The following is a 15,549-nucleotide window of genomic DNA, read 5'->3' as shown; positions in this document are numbered from 1 at the left end:
GGTCTGTAAAATAGCCCACGCAGTGAATTGAGGCAGCTGGCAGATGTTGGCAGTGTGTCCTTTGTGTATTCCTACACAGCTGGTTCAGCTGGGGGCAGTTTTCTTTCTGAAAGATGAAATTGAGCACAAGCAAATGCAAAATTCACATTATGCTCAGACTGTTCCCCGTTATCACTATTGCATGGGGGGGTGGGGGTTCACGTTTCAGTAGTAGCATTGACTATGTTTGAGTGGAGGACACCAGCGACCCAAACATCTTTGTTCCCTCCCAACTGAGAAGCAGCATGCCATCCTTCTGCCCTGAGCTCCATTTCATATCCACAGGATAGGGCTCTCGTCCTTCTTGAATGGCAGGTACAGACGTGGTGTGCGCTGGCTTGGGGCTGGGGGCTTTGGCAGCAAAGGCAACTGGCCTCTGGCCCTTGTCTTGTGGTCTAGAAGCTCCAGGAACTAAGCCATAACTTCAGCGGATTCATTTCCACATTCTGCTTCCTGTATTCTGTCCATCATCTTCATCTCCTCTCCCCAGGTGTATTCCTGCTTCTACACACATACACACACACGCACATACACTGAAATCTTGGACTCTGCCCATGAGACCCTGGGCTCTAATAGGAGAGCTCTCTTTCCCAGAAGGCCTGGGTGTCTGTCACTTCCCAGTGGTTTCCAAACCACGCCACCATGTTTGTGCCCTCACTTTGAGCCCCCCTTTACGAGTTGTCTTCCCCCACCAGAATGTGGGCTCTTTAATGATGAGGATGGTCTTGTTTGCTGATATTCGGACAGCTAATGCCTGGTACATAGCATGCCCTTGATAACGTTTTATTTTACCTATTAGTTAATCAAGGAAGGAGATTTTCTCCATGCCCATGCACCAGCAGCTTTATCCTGCCAAGTCTTGTGTTTGGAAGGGGCTGTGTCCAAGAATACTCCATTCACTTCGAGTTCTGAGTTCTTGTGCTATGAAAAGACAACAGGACTTCAGACTACTAGGCAAAATACTAACCTGCCCCTGTGCCATACAGCCTCTCCTCCAATTCTGGGACCTCCCTTCATTCACACCACTTTGTCAATTATCACCACAGCTCATACTTTGGGAAGCCACCCAGTCTGGCGTGCATAGTAGCAACAGTATTGGATCATTGCTGTGTATGCTTCGGAAAGCCCTCAGTGACTTACTCTCTCAAAGATTCCTCATCTTTCCCTTTGGGGATGCAGAAGGGACCCTTCTAATTACTCACCCCAGTCCTTACAGGTGACCAAGGTGATCCAGGGAGGACCCCCTTCAGGTCCATTTGTTATCCAAGGAGATGGTGGTGAGGAGAGTGGTCTCCTGGCTTTCTTACCAAGCACTGAGTCTTTCACAGCAGCTGATCATCCCCCCTCCCAGCTCCATCTTAATCTCTACTGGACTTTTGTCTCAGTTGAGTCCTCCTTCTGCAGCGCCAGACCCAATCCCCCTGTCCTTAGTCCTAGTCACAGCAGATAGTCTAATACCTCAGTGCCCTCAGCCAAGGATGCATGAATCCCAACCATTCTCAATCTCTGTTTGGCTCCTTGAGCCAAAATTAAATGTCAGGGCAAGAAGGACTTTAATCTCAAAGTCCAAAACTGATGGTTGGAGAAGGGACAGGGGGAAGTGTCCAGTCCAATGTGCCACCCACATACTGGGCATCTCCTAGCTCTTTTCCATCCTATGAGTCTATGAAAGGCAGGGGGAAGAGGAGGGTTCTGAGATTCCTGTCCATATTGTACATGGTGAGGGGAATTGGGGCATGATCAAGAATGCTCCACTCTCTCTGCCTTGGTCCCAAAGTACCATTGCAGGGGCCCTGGGACAGAGGGCAATCCAGATGAGAGAAGGGATTGGTATGGCTGCTGTGAATATTCTTCCAGGAGATTGTTGCACAGAAAATGTGCCTATTGAGTGACTCAAAAGCATCATTCGGATGTATTTTCTGCCAGCACCTTTATTATGTGCAGGTCTAGGGTACCTCACCTGGTCCTAGGACAGAAGACACAGGAAGTGATAAAGAAAAGCCCTACTCTCCTCCACCTCTGCCCTCAACAAAGGGTCCCTGAAAGTTCGAACTGAGCCCTGCACTCTCTGAAAATGAGGTCTGTCACCTCAGGCTGAAGAAGCAGGTCACCACCATAGGAGATGGGAGATAGCAAGTGAGCAAATGTCCTCAATTATCCCTCCATCTGGGGTCTCCTTCCCAGGGCCCTAAGATTTTCCCTGGCCAGTGGACTCCTAAGTACATTCCCTACCCAACCCCACTGGCTTCTCCCTTCCTAAGAATTGATCAGGGGGAAGAGGAGGAGGAGGAGGAGAAACGTCTTCAGTTCTGAAGTCTCCTTGAGAGATCAGGATGAAAGACAATGAGCATATGCTTAGTGGGAACCCCTTTCTGAACAGCTCTGACTGTTGGGAAGCTTTGCATAACATCAAGCTGAAAGTTCCTCTCCCACTCCCCTGTTCTAATTCTTCTCTCTGGAACTACACGGAATGAGGCTGATAATCCTGCATTCACATCCCTGAATATGACTCTCATGTTCTGGAGCCTCCTCTGCTTTCAGCCAAATTCTCTTCCTTCAGATGTTCTCCCCAACCTTTCAATGCCCTTCCTGAACTGAATGCAAGACTCCCAATGAGGGCGGGGGACGGAGGAATGATGATCTCCTTAACCCTCAAACCAGGGACCCACACGAGGGCTTCCCTTCAAAGACACTCATTGTGCAGTGCATTCCCCAGCTTCTGTCTCAATGGGTTTTCATGGTGGTCTGGAACTGGAAAAACTCTTGGAGGTCACCTCATTGTGCTCCCCTAATTTCCCTGATCTCTTCTAATTCATTACTTCTCTTTCCATGATCAAAGATTTCATCACCATCAAGGATCTCACCTCTTGGTCTGGTTCTCAGAAAACAGTTGGTCTGTGGTCTGTAGTTTGACCATTGATCCTTTAAATGGAGAACCTCATCCAATGACCAGCAAGAGAACGTCACTGGAGGAGCTGAATCCCAGGCATCTTGATATTCTTGCTGTAAGTGAAACCAAGAGAAAGAAGGACATTGCAGCTCAATAGGAGGTTGGTTCCAGGGGTCCTTGGAGGAGCCAAGAAAGAAGTTTGTGGATGGGGTTTTAGCTTAAGCCCTGAAGTTATGAATGTGAGTCAAAATGGTTTCATTCCTTGTCTTTCTGTCCTCGACACCTAGCATATACAATTATCCCTTCCGTGTTGGGGGTGGGGAAATAGGAGCACAGCACCCTCCCCTCCCTCCATGATCTGAAAAATCTATTTTGGCCAAAGAAAAACTTTGGCCCTCCCTTCATACCAGAGAAGAGGTCAATTTTTTTTTTCTTTTTCTTTTATGGTACTATGACAGTACCTTATTGTAAAATTCAGGCTAAGTATCTTGTCATAGGCTATACGTAAGTCAATGTTAATTAATAAATACTAGCTTTTGTGTGTCATCTGCTGGCTTTTGAATTATTTTCACAAACTTTTAATCTTTTCAGTTATTTTAACTTTTAAAAGGAAATTATGTATATTTTTAAAGAAATTGTGTGTATTGAGTATATTAAGAGATAAAATATGTTGATACTATATGATGCTATACATGCATTTTCTGCATTTCTGAATTTCTAAACTTTTTCTGTGTCATCCGTGGCTTCTGTAAAACTCTCCCAAATTCCCATTTAATTTCTTATGCTGACTCAAGATATATCAAAACCATAATGGGGGCAACAGGGGAAAGTCATGATGTGGAAGGAAGAACTGTAAAAGGTGTTCAACAAATGCTTGAAGATTTATTATCTCATGGAATATTCACTCACCCTGGATTGCAGTAGTAATGATAATTATAATATCTTATGCACCAGCATTAGATTATGGGATCATGGGATCCTAGATTATGAGCCAGAAAGATCTCCTATGTAAGCCTCTCATTTGACACATGAAGAAACATCTTAACTGATGTGCAGGGAGGTGACTATGTGTCCAAGGGCTGAGAGCTGGAAAGTGCCCCGGGGGGATTAGAACCCAGATCCTCTGACTGATTGACATATAACCAGTGCTCTGTGAAATGGAATAATAACCCTGCCATCTTTGCCCCCCAGAACCAGGGCAAGGCTCCAGTGAGAAACTGTACAGAGGGTTCTCTGCTGACCTTAGAAGCTCTACCAGAGGGCTGATCAGAAGCTGAGATTCTTCCAGACCTCCAGGGCTGCCAGCAAGTGTCTGAGGGGACCAAATCATCTCTTGGTCCCCGGTCACCTGCTGGAGGATGAGCTAGAGATCAGAAGCTTAATCTCAGGAAGGAAAGAAGAGGAAGGGAGGTGCCTGAGCTCTTTAAAGGGCAGACTGATCACAGTCAAGTTTAGCTGCCCTGAGTAATGGAGACCAGGCAGTCAAACAGCAACTATTACGCACCATGCCCTGGTCAAGACATTGGTGATATGAAGAAACAATTCCTCCTCCCAAGGAGTATGCAGTCTGCTGTGGGAATATACCGTGTGAGAAGACACGGAAATAAAAACTGTAGACCATGTAAATAGTGGGACAGCGTGGTATAATGGTTAGAGAGCCTTCCTAGTGCCAAGCAGAATTGCATTCAGATCCTTCCTCTGACTCCTACCAACGATCCATTGACCGCGGGCATATTCACTTAGCTCTCTAAGCTGCGGATCAGGGTTGGTAGCAGTAGATTCCTTGTCTGCTCTGTATGCCAGTGAGGTCACAGGCAAACAAAGAAAGACCAAGTCACTTTGGGGTGGGGAGGTGCTGCCAGTAGGTGCAGGGTGCAGAAGGGCTTCTGGTAGGAAGAGGCTCTTGAACTGGGTTTGGAAGGGATTTGAGGGTTGAATTATAAAAGATAGGTGTGAGGAGGAGGAAGAGCCTCCCAGACATGGGGAGAAGCCTGTGGAGAGGCATAAAGATGAGAGCTAGAGTTTTGTGTATGAGGGGAACGTGCTCACTTTGACTGGTTCAGAGTGTGTCTTAAGAAACTTGAAGTGAAATAACCTGGAAAGGGAGCCAGGCTCTACTGAGCTTAGAATGCCAAGCCAGGGACTGTCTTGTATCTGTCTGCTTTCAGAGAGTACTGGATAGCTCACAGAAGCTGCTTCTTGCTTTTCTGCTGTTCAGGTAGTCACTGATTTCAGTACTTTGGTGGCGCTAGGTTCTTAAGAGTGAAGGATTACCTCTGATCCCCATCACATCTCCTCTGCCCTTTCTGATCCTCTGAGATTCATACCCACATCTTTGCTTAAATCTAATGCATCTAGTCAAGTTAATATTTATTCAGCCCCTGCTAGGTCCTAGGCACAATCCTCTGGACCACTATCCCCCACCAGAAACCTCCCTAGAGGCTTCAGCTTGTCCAGTAGAGTGGGGAGCCCTCCACTGTCCTCTGACCTCAGTCTGTGACTGGACCCCATCTCACCTGTCCTCAATATCACTACGTGGTGGCTGGACAGTCAGTGGGTAAAGACCCACTCTTTGTCAGCAGCCTGCTTCTGAATGGAGTCTGCTTCTCTCCGTCACAGTGCAGGCACTAAAGTGCTTTGCACACACTGGAAGATTAACTCCTGGTTTTTTCCTTAGAGTCTTGGTTCTCTGTGCCTTTTGCCATCCACTGAAATGGGCCTCTCTCCTGGCTCAGAAGCAAACCTGGGTCTGCGTCTCTAGCACAAAGTCGATCAACCATCTTTACACCCAGGGCTCATAATTCCTTTCCTGACAGTTTCCATTTTCTTTGTAGATTACTTGTTAGGTAACTTTTCCCATTAAAAAAATAAATGTGTCTTCTAGCCCATGAGGATGATGGGAACTGCTGCCTGACCCAGAAAAGAAGGGGAACTCTTAGGTATCCCACAGAGCCACTAGCAGCCCCCCAGAGCTTCCCCTCCGATTCTCTCCAGTTACTGTAATGTGCAAGGGACAGAGTCTTCATTGAAAGGAGCCCATGGGGAACATCACCCCCCCCCCCGGGCTTGGGCAGACACAGCTCATTTCATTAGGGTGGGCACCCAGGGAAATTTTTAAAAAGACAAGCTTTTATCAAATACTCAATTATAAAAGACATTCTTTTGAATCATCATTTCTTTAATGAAAACTTAGCTAGGCTTGCTTTTAAAACCAACAACTAAACTTTGCTTTAAAAACACAAAACCTTAAAAATGAGGCCCAAGATACTGCCCTTTCTTTGAGACATGAGGATGTACCTGCCTGGAGCAGAGTCTGAGCCAGAGGGGCTTAGGGAACACTTCAGAAAAGCTGTCGGATGGAGAAGTGAAAGCCAAGCAGAAAGGGGTCCCCTTGGTGCCCCAATGCTTAAATCGCATTGCCATCTCTCCCCATTCGGCATTGGACTTTAGAAGTTGCTCAGCTGAAAACTTGGCTGCCAGTGTCTCTTACCATAAGGGCTGCCACCAGAATCTCAAGCTCTTCCCCACCAAATGAAGGGATCGAGTCCATAGAAGCCTGATTCATGTAACCCCCAAAAGCTCGGATCAGAGAGAGGTGGGACCCCAGCCTGCACCTGGTCCAGCTCAGACCCAGCCAAGACTCCTGTCTACAACCCCTCTCCCACTCCCAAGGTCATCCAGCTTTGACCTAAGAATGTCCAGAAGTACAATCTGCTGCCCCCAGAGGCCACCCCTTCCACTGCAGGTTAACACTAAATGATTCTGGTTTCAGTTGGAATCCAGCCTAAATGTGCCTCCTTGCAGCTCCGGCCCCAAGCCCCCTCCTGGTTATGCCTTAGGAGGACCAGCAGGAAACCCATTTCTTCTTCACCAGGACAGCCTCTCAGACACTCAAAGACAGCTGTCATACCCAGCCCCAAGCTCTTCTCCAGTTCCTTCAAATGATCATATGGCATGAATTCAAGATCCTTCACTCTCCACTATTTTCTATCTGCTATCATTGTATCAATGTCCTTTTCATAGATTTACAGCTAGAAGGAACTTTAGATACCATCCAGTCTGACACTTCACTTTACAAATGAGGAAACTGAGACCCTGAGAAAAGTTAAGTGACTTGCCCAGAGTCATATAGCTATCTAGTCAATATCTGGGGTGAGATTTGAACTCAGGTCTTCCTAACTCCAAGGCCAGTGCTCTATTCTCTATACTGTGCTGTCCTCCCTGAACTGAACCTAATCATCCAGAGGTGATCTGACAAGGCAGAGGGACTAACTTCTCTTGTTTCTTTGAATATAGCCCAGGATCAGCTCCAGTGCCTTTCATATTCTTAGCCTTTAGCCCAGTGCAACCTCCTGATCTTCACAAGGCTGGGGAGTCATAATTCCAAAGACACTTGAAAGTCCATTTTTAGCCCAAGGATGATGTTCCATTTATCTCAGTTGTTTTCCATCTTCTTTGCAGATTCAACTCAGTCTGTCTCAATCCTTCATGAGGCTGACTCTGTCTCATGTTAACCATCTTTTTCAGCTCAAAGTCATCTGAAAATATTATAGATGCAATCATTTGTGTCACTGATATAAAATATTGCTACCTAGCATCACCTGGGTCAGCCACAAATCCCTGAGCAATCCTCTGGAGACTCCCTTCCAACTTGCACCAAACCCTCCATGACCATCCTTTGGTTCTGTCCATCTAGCCACTCATGAAAATGTCTGCTTATACTGTGACCCACATGGCATCTCTCTGCCTTACAAACACAAACAGAAGAGATACTGGATCCAACACTTGGTTAAAGTCTGGGCAGACCAAAGCTACAGTCTTTCCCTGATCTGCCATTTTAATGCTTGTCGAAAAAGGACCTAAGCTTCCTCTAGCAAAACCTGTCCCTAATTAACTTTTTTTTTCAGATCCACACTCTCTCTGTGCCGCCTCCTCCTCCCCAGTTGAGAAAGCAAGAAAAACAAAACCCCTGTTCTTGAATCTTAATCCAGCTAGATGTAATTTAGAGACTCTTCTCTAGGTGTTCATCAGTCTCCTCTTTGATAAGACATTCTCCAGTTTCACTACAGGCTCAGCTCATTGACCTGATAGAATCAGAGTGCATTTAGGGTTAGGGTTAAGGTTAGAATCCAATTCTGTCAGGTGCACACACAAAACAAAATAAAAGAAAACAAAAATTGGGTAAAAATCCACCACTCTGCAGCTGCTTTTCCATCAGACTTCAATGACGAGGAACAATGCGCCCTTCCCAGCTTAAGCTCATCACCTCTCATCTCACCACCACCTGCAAGCCTTGACTAACACTACCTCCCTCAGTTTCCCCTTCCCTCAAATTGGAGGGCTGGAGGGTGGAGTACCAAACCCCTCCCAATACCGAGGCCAGAAACTGAACTTTCCAGTTCAATCCACTCTGAGTCTGATCCCCTGCCTGGGTTCAACTGCACAGAACAAGATGCTCCAGCAGCAAATCCTCCCTGGGCTACATCCCTGCTTTTCTGGCTCCTTTGGTGTATTATCTCCTCCCTCCCTCCCACCCCCACCTAGGCGTGTGAACTGCTCCAGGGCAGGGACCGTTTTTCATTTTATTAATTGTATCCCCAGCACCTTGTGCAATACCTGGCATGCAGTAGGTGCTTAATAAATGTGGATTGGATTGGATTTCCCAGGCCTGCAATACCTCTCTCTCCCTATGCTATTCGGGATTTTCTGACTTTCACTGACAGGCTCAGCCACCACATCTGCCCATTCCTTGAGTACCTAAGGATGCAGTTCTCCTAGATCAGAGAATTTGAACTCAGGGCAGCCATGAGCTCTCTCGCCGTCTGATCATTAGAATCTTGTTCAGTCCTTTCCAACCCCAAGATCATTATTCTCCTTGGCAGAGGAAAAAAGATCTGTGACCTCTGCAGTCTTCTACCCAGAGCAATAAGCTGAATATGTCTTTGAGCCTCCTCCTTTGCCCGATCCAGTTGGGGGGAGGAGAAAGGGGGAGGGAAGTGAGCCTCCAGCTTGTTTATTGGGCTCTGGAGCACTCCCAGTTCTAGTACTCGTTTCATCTTTGTATCCCTTCTAGTCCTAGAGACTTAGCCCAAGTAATAGTAACTCAAGAAGTGGTCCATAAAGAGCAAAGTGGTGCATGAGGGGTAGTTAACTTAGTCATAGGAAAAAATGGTTCCCCCCAGGACTTGGACAGATGCAGAGTGGCCTTCCTGACTCAGTCAGATACAAAAGCAAGCTCTGACAAGCTACATAAACGCTCATTTTTAGTTTGATCACCTAGGATTTATTTTTTGCTTCCTGTGCTAAGTATTTTCCTGCCCTCAGGCAGTTTACATTCCACTGAGGAAATAAAAAGTTTGCAAGCAGATAGATCAAGGATACATACAGAATAAATACAAAATGATGGGGGGAGGGGGATGACAATTAGGTAGCTGCTACAGGAGTCTGAGTGGGAGAAGCTGAGGACCCACACGAGGAGGGCTATGGTGTCAGTACAGAAAAGCGGAGACAAAGGAGAGGTGTGGAGGAAGGGAGAGCAGCGCAACTTGGCAATTGATTTCAAATGCTGGGTGAAAGAGCATGAGGCGTGGAGGGTGACGTTAAGGTGGTGAACAAGGAGGGTGGTGGTGCCTTCAACAGAAACAGAGAAGTCGGAAGAAGCAATGGTTCGGGGGGAAAGATCATGATTTTTCTCTGAGGTTCATTATGGTAGAGAAGTCTCTTTCGGTGGAAGGATCTAGCAGGCAGTTGGAGGTGCAAGGCAGCATCCTGCTCAGGAGACAGCTGAAGGTGGGATGTAGAATTCAAAGTCATCTGCAGAGAGAAGCTCACCAGACCTGTGGGAAGTGATGAGGTCCGCAAATAAGAGTGGAGAGAACCTTGGGGGATGGGGACTGTAGTCTTGCAAGGATCAGTCTGATATTGTGAATGGGATAACAGAGAAAATGGGTTCTTCTTTACTGCCCCATCCCTTTGCCTTGCCTCCCCCTGAAGACTCCCCTCCCTGAATCCTCAAATCCACCCTGGGAAGTGGGAAGGACAGATGTCATTACAGATGTAGAGATGAAAAGACAGGTTCAGTATTGAAATAACCTGCCCACAGTCACAAGATACGTAAGAGACAACTCCAGGGCTGGCACTCAGGATTCTTGATTCAAAATAACAAAATTTTGGATCTGGAAAGGACTTTCAAGATTCCCCCCCCAAATCTAAGGAAATTGGGGCCCAGGAGAAAGTAACTCCTCCAAGGTCTCCTGGGTAGCCAGGGTGAGATTTGGCCAGAGGTCCTCCACCCAAATGAGAGTGCTGGAAGTATCCCAAATGACACCACGTTGCCTCTGAAGTGAAGCAAGTTCTTCTCTATCATGTGCTGCTGATTGTTTTCAGACACTGGCCCCATGGACCTTGCTCTCCTTGAGGGGACCTGGTCACTCAGCAGCGTTTCACAGGACACTCAGCCTCTGGTGTGTCCCACAACGCCAGTGGAATTTTTTGTTTTTTGACTATAGAAGCTTAGGGCCTCGCAGCAGAACGGGCTGTCTGCAGAGCCAGTGGATGGGCCCTTGTCATGCTGCAGGCCAAGTGCCCCAAGAACCATTCCACTCCTAGGTTCTGTGGTTTTCTGTTTCAAGGATAACGAGCCCAGTCACATCCTGGTCTTGGCACGGGAGCTAGCATCTCTCTGGAGGTTTGTGAGGAGGCAGAGGAGGAGCAGGATGATGTCAGCTGCTTCTCCAGCCCAGCCTGCCCCACCCCCCACCCCCCCCACTGCCCACCCGCCCGTGGACTTTACACTCAATCGCTATAGTCTGGGCTGGACTGAGAGGGATGGCTTCCCCTCCCTGTGCCCACGAACCTCTCCAGACAGGGAAAGGGTGAGTCTGGTACCCTCTGGGGCATCAGCAATGCCAGGGGACCAGACAGAGCCCAAGAGCACAGGAATCCAAGTGATGGCGAGTAATAGGGCCTCTTCTGTCATTCTGTTGCAGCTGCAGAAGCTGAAGCGGTCGCTTTCTTTCAAGACCAAAAGTTTGCGGAGTAAAAGTGCCGACAACTTTTTCCAAGGAACTGGCAGCGAGGGCAAGCTGCGGCCAGACATGCTGCCTGATACCTCCACGAGCCAAGCCGGCCAGGCCCGCTTCGGCATGGGGAGCCTGAGTGCCACACCGGCCCGCAGCGGGGCCCACGTCTTCCAGGAGCACGTGTTCAAGAAACCCACTTTCTGTGACGCCTGCAGCCACATGATCGTAGGTAAGGCCTCAGCCCCTTCCTTAAGCCACGGGGGAGCCAAGGGCCATCTGAGGCTGGCCCAGATCTCAGGGAGGGCTCATGCCAGGGCCATGACTAGCCCATGGCCAGGTCAGTGACATGCTATTGTAAGGGAAAGGCTAATGGGGATAGAAGTGTGCTATGAGGACCTAGGCAGGGTGAGCCTAGTGCCCTGGGATGCTTGCCTCAGCCGATGAGTTGGCCAGTCTTTGCATCCAGACTTCCTAGTCTATTAAAGGGGAAATGTGGCCAGGAACTCCTGTAGAAGTGGCCCGTCTGTGACCTCTCCCTTCCTTCTCCTAGAAACCCTCCTCAGGCTACTCCGGCTGAGGTGCTAACCTGAAAGCTCAGGATATAGACAGAAAAGAGAGACAGAGAGAGAGAGACAGAGAAAGTGAAAAGGAAGACAGAGAGGAGAGACAAAGAGAGAAATGGAAGAGGGAGAGGGAGGAAGAAAGAGACAGAGAAAGAGGAGGGGGGGGAGAGAGGAGAAATAGAGAAAGAAAGAAAAGAAGCTAAAGGGATTTCTCTAGACAGCTAGAAACAAAGTGACTTGCCCATGGTGATAGTAAGTGTCAGAGCTCATTTAGCTCAGTCTGTATCTGAACCAAAGTCCACACTACAGTAGCCATGACTGGGTCCATCCAGCCATTGTTGGGGCTGCCCGTCACCTCCCAAGAAGTCTCTTCCATACCACAACAGGGTAAAACACACACATACACACACACACACACACACACTCACTTACTGACACACACATGACCTTCATGACCCACAGAATTCAGTCATAGAATTCCAGAGAACTCAGGGTTCAGGGTTACTCAGGGTTACTCTCCTGGAGACAAGCCAAAAGGGACAGTAGCTCAAGCTTGGCAGACAAGGTAGTAGTCACAAGGCATCATGTTGGCCCCATGATCAGAGGATGCAGGGGCTGAGAGCAGTGTGATGGAGGGGACAACTGAAGTTAAATACTGAGAAAAGCCATGAGACCTATGTGGTCACAGTAGTGGCTTCGAGGGAGAACTCCCCACCCTCTCTTGGGGAGCCAGCATCCCTGGAGATGTGTAAAGATAGATGAAACAAAGCCCTGGAAAGAGAACCAAGAGGGACACACATTCTGGAGCAGAGAGGACTGCCCATCTTCCTGCACAGTATGGAGCAGCCGTGACTCCTCTGCCACTGCTTTCCCTGCGCTGAACCTCTGGGCACTTCCATTCTCCAGCAAACTGTCCTTCAGTAGACTATGGAGTACTCCTGGCATCCTGCTTTGGGTCTCTTTTCACTCCCTCAGGGGGCAGAGTTCCTTCTGTGAACCTGAAGACAGTGGCTGAAACTTCAGCTAAAAGAAGTCATGGAGCTGGTGTGATACCTTCACAGCTCACTCATTTACAAGCCAGGTGTCACTGCTGCCCCTCACTAGGCATGGCCCCAGGGAAACCCATCAGAGAGGAGTGGAGTGAGCCTCCTGCTCCAAATTGACAAAAGGACCAGATTCTGGGAAGGGTCATGTTCACCTGGTGGTTCGGCTCTCCACTCCACACCAGTAGAAAAGGCCAAACTCTCACTGGCTCTCAGAGAACTGGGGACATCCTGACCCCAGCTTTCGGGGTGACAGAATCCCTTAACCCAAGGGGTAATAGAGTACAACTTTATCCAATCAGAATAGGGCTGAAGGTCCCACCCACCAGGACAATTCTGTATCCTCCCAGTCGAGGGGATTTCATAAAGCCCTAGTCATGTGAGGAAGGCAATGGAGTCCACCACACAGGCAGACAGACAACTTTATATGATATAAAACTATTACTCGATGTAGTGGAATCAAAAATATATTTTCACAACTACCACACTGACCATGTGTGTGAAGCTTCTCCAAGAAGTGGGTAGTGTGTAACTAGGGATACAGCCTGAAACCTAGCATTCTAGGGCAGTTCAAGGTGTCTAGATGTAGATCAGCTACTCCCACCAAGAGCTATAATCAGTTCCAAAGAGGGAATCAGCAAAGCTCGCCAGTGCAGAATTAGTAAATCTCACCAGTGCAGTCAGTGGCCCTCTGGGCTCAGTCACAGATTCTTCCATATTGTCCAGCCCAGGGCATTTAGGGTTGATCCATCTATTCATCCATCTATCTAGCTAACTAGCCATCCATTTATCCATACCCTTAGTCCTCAGTTTAACACTTTAGCCAGAGTACTCTGAGGAGGGTCTATGTCCTTTCTACAACCTGGGGCACAGCCTGACTCCCCTAGTCTTTGCCTCTTTCCTCTTAGTCTTTGCAACTGATGTTCTATGAGCAGGACCAATGGTTTGTCAGGGGGGACATTACCAGTACCACCACTACCCTGGCTACATGATGGTCTTGGTGCACTGGGATGCCAGGCTCAGACACCAATTTGTTCAATGACTCTTCATCTAAACTTTCTTGTCTGTTAAAAGGGAAATATGGCCAGGGACTCTTGTAGAAATGGCAAGGTTTGACTTGAATCTGTAACCTGTCCCTTCCTCTCCTGGCAACTCTCCAGGCTACTCTGACTGAGATGCTATTCTGAGGGTCATGAATGAGTTATGAGCTATGAGAGGTATGGATGGATGAATGGATGGATGGATGGACAAATGGATGGATGAATGGATGGATGGATGGGTGGGTGGGTGGATGGATAGATGGATAGATTGACAGAGAGAGAGAGAGAGAGAGAGAGAGAGAGAGGAAGGGAGAGAGAGAGAGAGATGATAGGTAGGTATGTAGATACTCATTCATTAAGCATTTATGTACCAGGCACTGTTGGGCATTATAGACATAATTTGACTTGCATCTCAAAGGTAGATATGTACCCAAATTCATAGTGAATCTGCGCTTAGAAGTGTAGTTGCTTATGCCCCCAGCCAGAGAACAAAACTCCCTCAAGGAGCTAGGGATTGAGCTCCTAGCCCTGAACTAGGAAGGGTTCTCCTTTCCTGTGTGGCTCCCAGTGCACCCTCATGACACAGACAATGAGACACCTAGCAGCATAAGGACAGGTTTAACTGAAGGTGTTCCTGAGAAATAAGATGTAATCCAGCAAATGCATTCTTTACCAGGACAAATTTGAGAAAAGCATCAACGGAAATAAGGAGGGGGTAGGGCAAGGCTCTCCCATTGTTCTCCTCTTGTCCTTCCGCCTTGTTTCTCTCCCTGCTCCTACTTCTGGCACACAAGCACCTGGATAAAACACACACAGACCTCCCATTTTGATTGTTCAGATGGAAGGCATCCCTCTCATCACCTTACAGAAGTAAGCAGGACCCACTGCTATTCTAGTCTCTTGGGCTATCTTGGGATGACCACCATGCCTCCCTTCTTCCCTCTTTGTGTTCCCTCTCTCTCTCCCCATCTCCTCACTCCCAAAAACAATGAACTTTTTGTGTAGAATCTCAGAGCCTTGCCACATGCCTAGAAGACCAGGGATGTGGGAAGGAAGAATGAGACATGAACCCCTTAAGGTCCTGTCCTGTGGCATATATATCCCTGCTACTTGTTCTCTCCCATGTACCCCACTTCCACCACTGATCTTCCATTAGTTTCCTCTCTTCCCAGCCTGGGGTTTTGGGGAGCCAGAATGCCCCTTACCAGGAGTAGTTCCATAGCCATAAGTCCAATCAAATAGGATAGTCCCTACCCTGAAAGAACTGCCAGTCTATTGGAGGGAAGCAGTGCATGTAGGGAAGCTGAAAAGGTGGAGTGTTAGCAGCAACGTTAGCGTCATATCAACTTAGTCCGCAGGGTCATGCCCACAGCTCAAAGACACTCCCTGCAATAACTACTGTGCCAAGAAGTCTCGAAATTCAGCTCAGCCCCCACTCCCTCCTTCCTGAGAGTGCTTTGAGTGAGGGTGCCCCAGGACAAACACTGAAGTTGACCACGCTCAAGACAGAGGTGCCTCCAAGGAACCATTGAAAGGGCTGTGCTAATGGAGTTATGCATGCTGGGTGTCGCTCTCCTCATCACCCAAACAGAAGGTTTTCCATGTCAGCTGGTCCTTGAAGTTTCCTGGCTCCCATTTCAGGCCTTCCTTTCTCCTTTTCTGAGTCAAGCGCATCCCTTAAGAGATAGTAAGAGACCCTGACTCTCAGGACCCAGGGAACAGAAATGCCCCTCTGGCCTGAGCCATCTTTTGTTGCCTGACAGCCTGGCACCCCATCCCCGTGTCACCATGTCCCCATACCACCCTGGAACTCTGTCCCATGTCACCCCATCCCCATGCTACCCTGTCCTCATGCCACCTTGGCACTTGATCTTCATGTTACCTAGTGCCTGTTCCCATTCCTCGTGTTGCTCTGTCCCCATGTTACCCTGTTTCTATGTTACCAGTTTAGCT

General features: G+C 48.1%; 1 protein-coding gene across 1 annotated transcript in view; it reads left to right on the top strand.

The window, feature by feature from the left end:
* Positions 1 to 15,549, top strand: part of STAC (SH3 and cysteine rich domain) — a 54,509-nt gene that overhangs the window by 15,779 nt on the left and 23,181 nt on the right. The window contains exon 2 of the mRNA XM_072599227.1: positions 10,918 to 11,179. Coding sequence (XP_072455328.1) covers positions 10,918 to 11,179 — 262 coding nt within the window. The remainder of the gene's footprint in view (positions 1 to 10,917; positions 11,180 to 15,549) is intronic.

The sequence above is a fragment of the Notamacropus eugenii genome, chromosome 3 (assembly GCF_028372415.1).
Source record: "Notamacropus eugenii isolate mMacEug1 chromosome 3, mMacEug1.pri_v2, whole genome shotgun sequence".
Classification (NCBI taxonomy): Eukaryota; Metazoa; Chordata; class Mammalia; order Diprotodontia; family Macropodidae; genus Notamacropus; species Notamacropus eugenii.
Note: the sequence above shows the minus strand (reverse complement) of the source record. Positions and strands in the feature narration are given on the sequence as shown.